The following is a 3,334-nucleotide window of genomic DNA, read 5'->3' on the forward strand; positions in this document are numbered from 1 at the left end:
AATCCAATATATTGTTATCTTAATATTAAAAAAATATCATATTAAAATTGTTTTGGGTCAAATTATACTTTTATAGGTTGTTCAGATTGCTTTTAGATTTATAAAGTCAATTGGATCATATCAGATTAACTCCAACACAATTAAAATTTTCTTACATCGTAAAACAATACATTAGCAATATCTTTTTTTTTCCGGTGAAGAAAAAAATGACCCATGTGTGAATGATCTTGTTAATTGGTTGGATTATCAAAATGAACAATTTTTTTTTGGGGATGCAAAAACTAAAAAACCATCTAACCAATGAGGGGACACATAGGGGAATAATCAACATATATTCAAGGATAAATCACCAAAGTTGAAGTTACTAAATTTATGCGTTTACAGCTCAATAAAACAGTATTGCTCAACTAAAAAACCATCTAGTTAGGTAGTTACCCCTGTTTCCTAATAATGCTTAAGCCCTGCCCTATGTCCTACCCGGTACAGTTCCGGGCAGAACAAGTTGCCAACAGCCAGTTCACCGTCCACATCGCTATATATATGTGTGTATATGTATGTTGTAGCTTAATGGTTTAGTGACAGACGAGGCAATAAAAGCCAAACCCCACAAAACAGTTTCATCTCCTCTCTTCAATGGCTTCCATTCCTCATTTCTATTCTGATTATCAATTTTCTCCAGATAAGTTTTCAGAGATTTCATCTGTAATGGCTCAAGATCATAGATATGCTAGAACCGGTTCATTTTCTAGCCCAAACATGTCAAGTGGTGCAATTTCTAGTCCTGGTGGTGGTGCAATGGTAGGAGATCACCAAGATTATAGCTTTCCAACATTTTATGATCATGAAAATGGCTGTGCACTTGATATTTTCCAAGGGGAGTCTGAGATCATGTCGCCGATTCCGGCTACGAAATCATTGCCTGAAAGATTTGGGATTTCGGATATGGTTGTGCCCACATTGATGGATTATAAAATGGGGTCTAATTGTGGCATCGCCAAAATTCAGAGTTTTGGTGGCGGATTTCAGTTATCGGATGTGTGTGAATATGGGGAGGATTGTTGTGGTATTTTGCCAAAATTTACGCCTGCGACGTGTCCTGCTGCTGAAGAAAATTGGGTATGAATTTTCTCTCTCAAGACTCTTGTATAGGCATGATGATTTGGATTTTCATAAAAGATGTCTCTAGCTTGTTTAATTTCTTTGCATACATAGTTTTCTTTCTGGTGCTCATGATTTATAAATCCTTCTTTAGAGGCTTGAATACAATCGAATAACAGCAAAAGAAAACACCAACATGGTCAAGGTTGGTCGTTACACGGTAGAAGAGAGGAAAGATAGAATTCTAAGGTATTTGAAGAAGAGAAACCAAAGGAACTTTAACAAGACCATCAAGGTAATTAAGTTTCTTTTTAACCTCATTTCATATTTAATCCTATATTCAGAAAATGTTAATTTAAACTATAATTTTCTCGACAATATTACAGTATGCTTGCCGAAAAACCCTAGCTGACCGGAGAGTTCGCGTTCGTGGGAGATTTGCTAAGAACAATGAAATATTTGAAGAGGAAACTGAGGTTAAGAAGAATGATGATGATAATATTCCTCATCACCATCATGAAAAAGATGCATATTGCACTAGTGATGCAGCTCAGGTACTTTCTGGGCTACAATATTTATATTTCTTTTTTATTTTATGATATAAGTGCAAGACTCGAATTGAAGTCTTACCTTAATTTATCATCCTTCTTGCTTTACTCCAATAAAAAACCACGTTTTTGTGAATTTAAAAAGTCTTGACTTCGAATTTCTCCTTATCACAAAACAAAAACTTAATACAGAAAATTAACACACGTTTGGATGTCTATATATATATATATATGAATTAACGAATGTAAGTATCATTGTGTACTTTGCAGATCAAGAATGACGATGATGATGAAGAACAATGGCTGCAAGAGGCTTTGGCAAGTCTTATGTTTGTACCGTATATTGCTGCTGGATAATTTGTGTCTTATTCGACAAACTGATGTAGGAATGTTGGGAAATATATGAGTAGCATATGTTTTTACTTGTAAAAGCACTTTCTAACCAAGCTAGTGTTGGATTTGTTATTACATAACATCGCTTTCATGGTGGGTTCTTTTCGGCTGTGAAACTGTGGTAATTAGTTGGATTTGAAAAGGAAGTCCATATATAGCACAGTATGTTTACCTCTTATAAAGAAAAGGCACAGTATTATGACCACGATAGTCTCCCATGATATTCCATCAACAAGGACATGAAAGCTAAGGGGGTGATGAGACACTCATGTAATTAATGTAGTAAATGAGGACATCAAAGGTGTTTTGATTATCTTAATCCAGTTCTATAATATGATTGGTTGTGTTAAATATATGGTTATAGAGCTACTATCAAACAAATCTGGAGCCATTATATATGGCAACAGGTGGTATCCCATCATCTTAACAATCCATGAATGCGACAAATTTTTTAAACCTTTTTTTTCTCTAAGTTATGATTGTGCGTGTGTGTGTGTGTGTGTGTGTGTGTGTGTGAGAGAGAGAGAGAGAGAGAGAGAGAGAGAGAGAGAGAGAGAGAGAGAGAGAGAGAGAGATGGGTAGCTAGCTTAGCTACCCTGTGAAAAGCTTGAGGTATAGTGTTTTAGAGAGAGAGAGAGAGAGAGATGGGTAGCTTAGCTAGCTTCCTTGTGAAAAGCTTGAGGTATAGTGTTTTGAGTATTATTTTGGTACAAAAGACATAATACATATAGAAATGTGTTTGATTAAAAAATAAAAAATAAAAAAAATTATCTTGAATATTTTTGAAGTGAATTTTTGTATTTTTTAAACAAGAGGAATGAGAAAATATATTTTCAGAGATAATATTTTTTATTTTTTATTTTAAAAATACCCTTAGAAAAAAAATTTTAAATTTCAAATTATCCAACTAAGACATATAAGGATAAAAATTATTATTATTATAGTTTTAAAACCCAACTTGAGAGTCGATATGAGATAAAGCCTAGGTCATTGGTTTGGTTAACCCGAGCCAACATAAAAATAAAAGTGGTTATTATTATAATTTTAAAATTTAATTCTAGAGTTGACTCAGGGCAGGATTTGAGTTATGAGTAAGGTTAAACATTGACTTGGGTCAATGCAAAGAAAAAAATGATTATTATCATAGTTTTAAAATCCGAATCAGGGATTGATCCAGGGTAAGGCTTGAGTAATGTCTTAGAAGGGTCAACTTAGGTTAAATGGGGTCTGTATAAAATAAAAATGATTATTATCATAATTTTAAAATTTGATATGGGGGTTAACCCGGGCCAAGA

The 3,334-nt window shown here is 33.7% G+C and overlaps 1 protein-coding gene across 1 annotated transcript; it reads left to right on the top strand.

Annotated features, from left to right (window-relative positions):
- The first annotated feature begins 582 nt into the window (after positions 1-582).
- LOC118054076 (zinc finger protein CONSTANS-LIKE 1) lies at positions 583-2,324 on the top strand. The gene is made up of 4 exons (XM_035065518.2): positions 583-1,116; positions 1,253-1,393; positions 1,485-1,652; positions 1,917-2,324. The coding sequence occupies exons 1-4, from the start codon at positions 634-636 to the stop codon at positions 2,001-2,003; spliced, it is 879 nt and encodes a 292-aa protein (XP_034921409.1). The 5' UTR covers positions 583-633; the 3' UTR covers positions 2,004-2,324.
- Positions 2,325-3,334: the final 1,010 nt, after the last annotated feature.

Source organism: Populus alba, chromosome 5 (assembly GCF_005239225.2).
Source record: "Populus alba chromosome 5, ASM523922v2, whole genome shotgun sequence".
Classification (NCBI taxonomy): Eukaryota; Viridiplantae; Streptophyta; class Magnoliopsida; order Malpighiales; family Salicaceae; genus Populus; species Populus alba.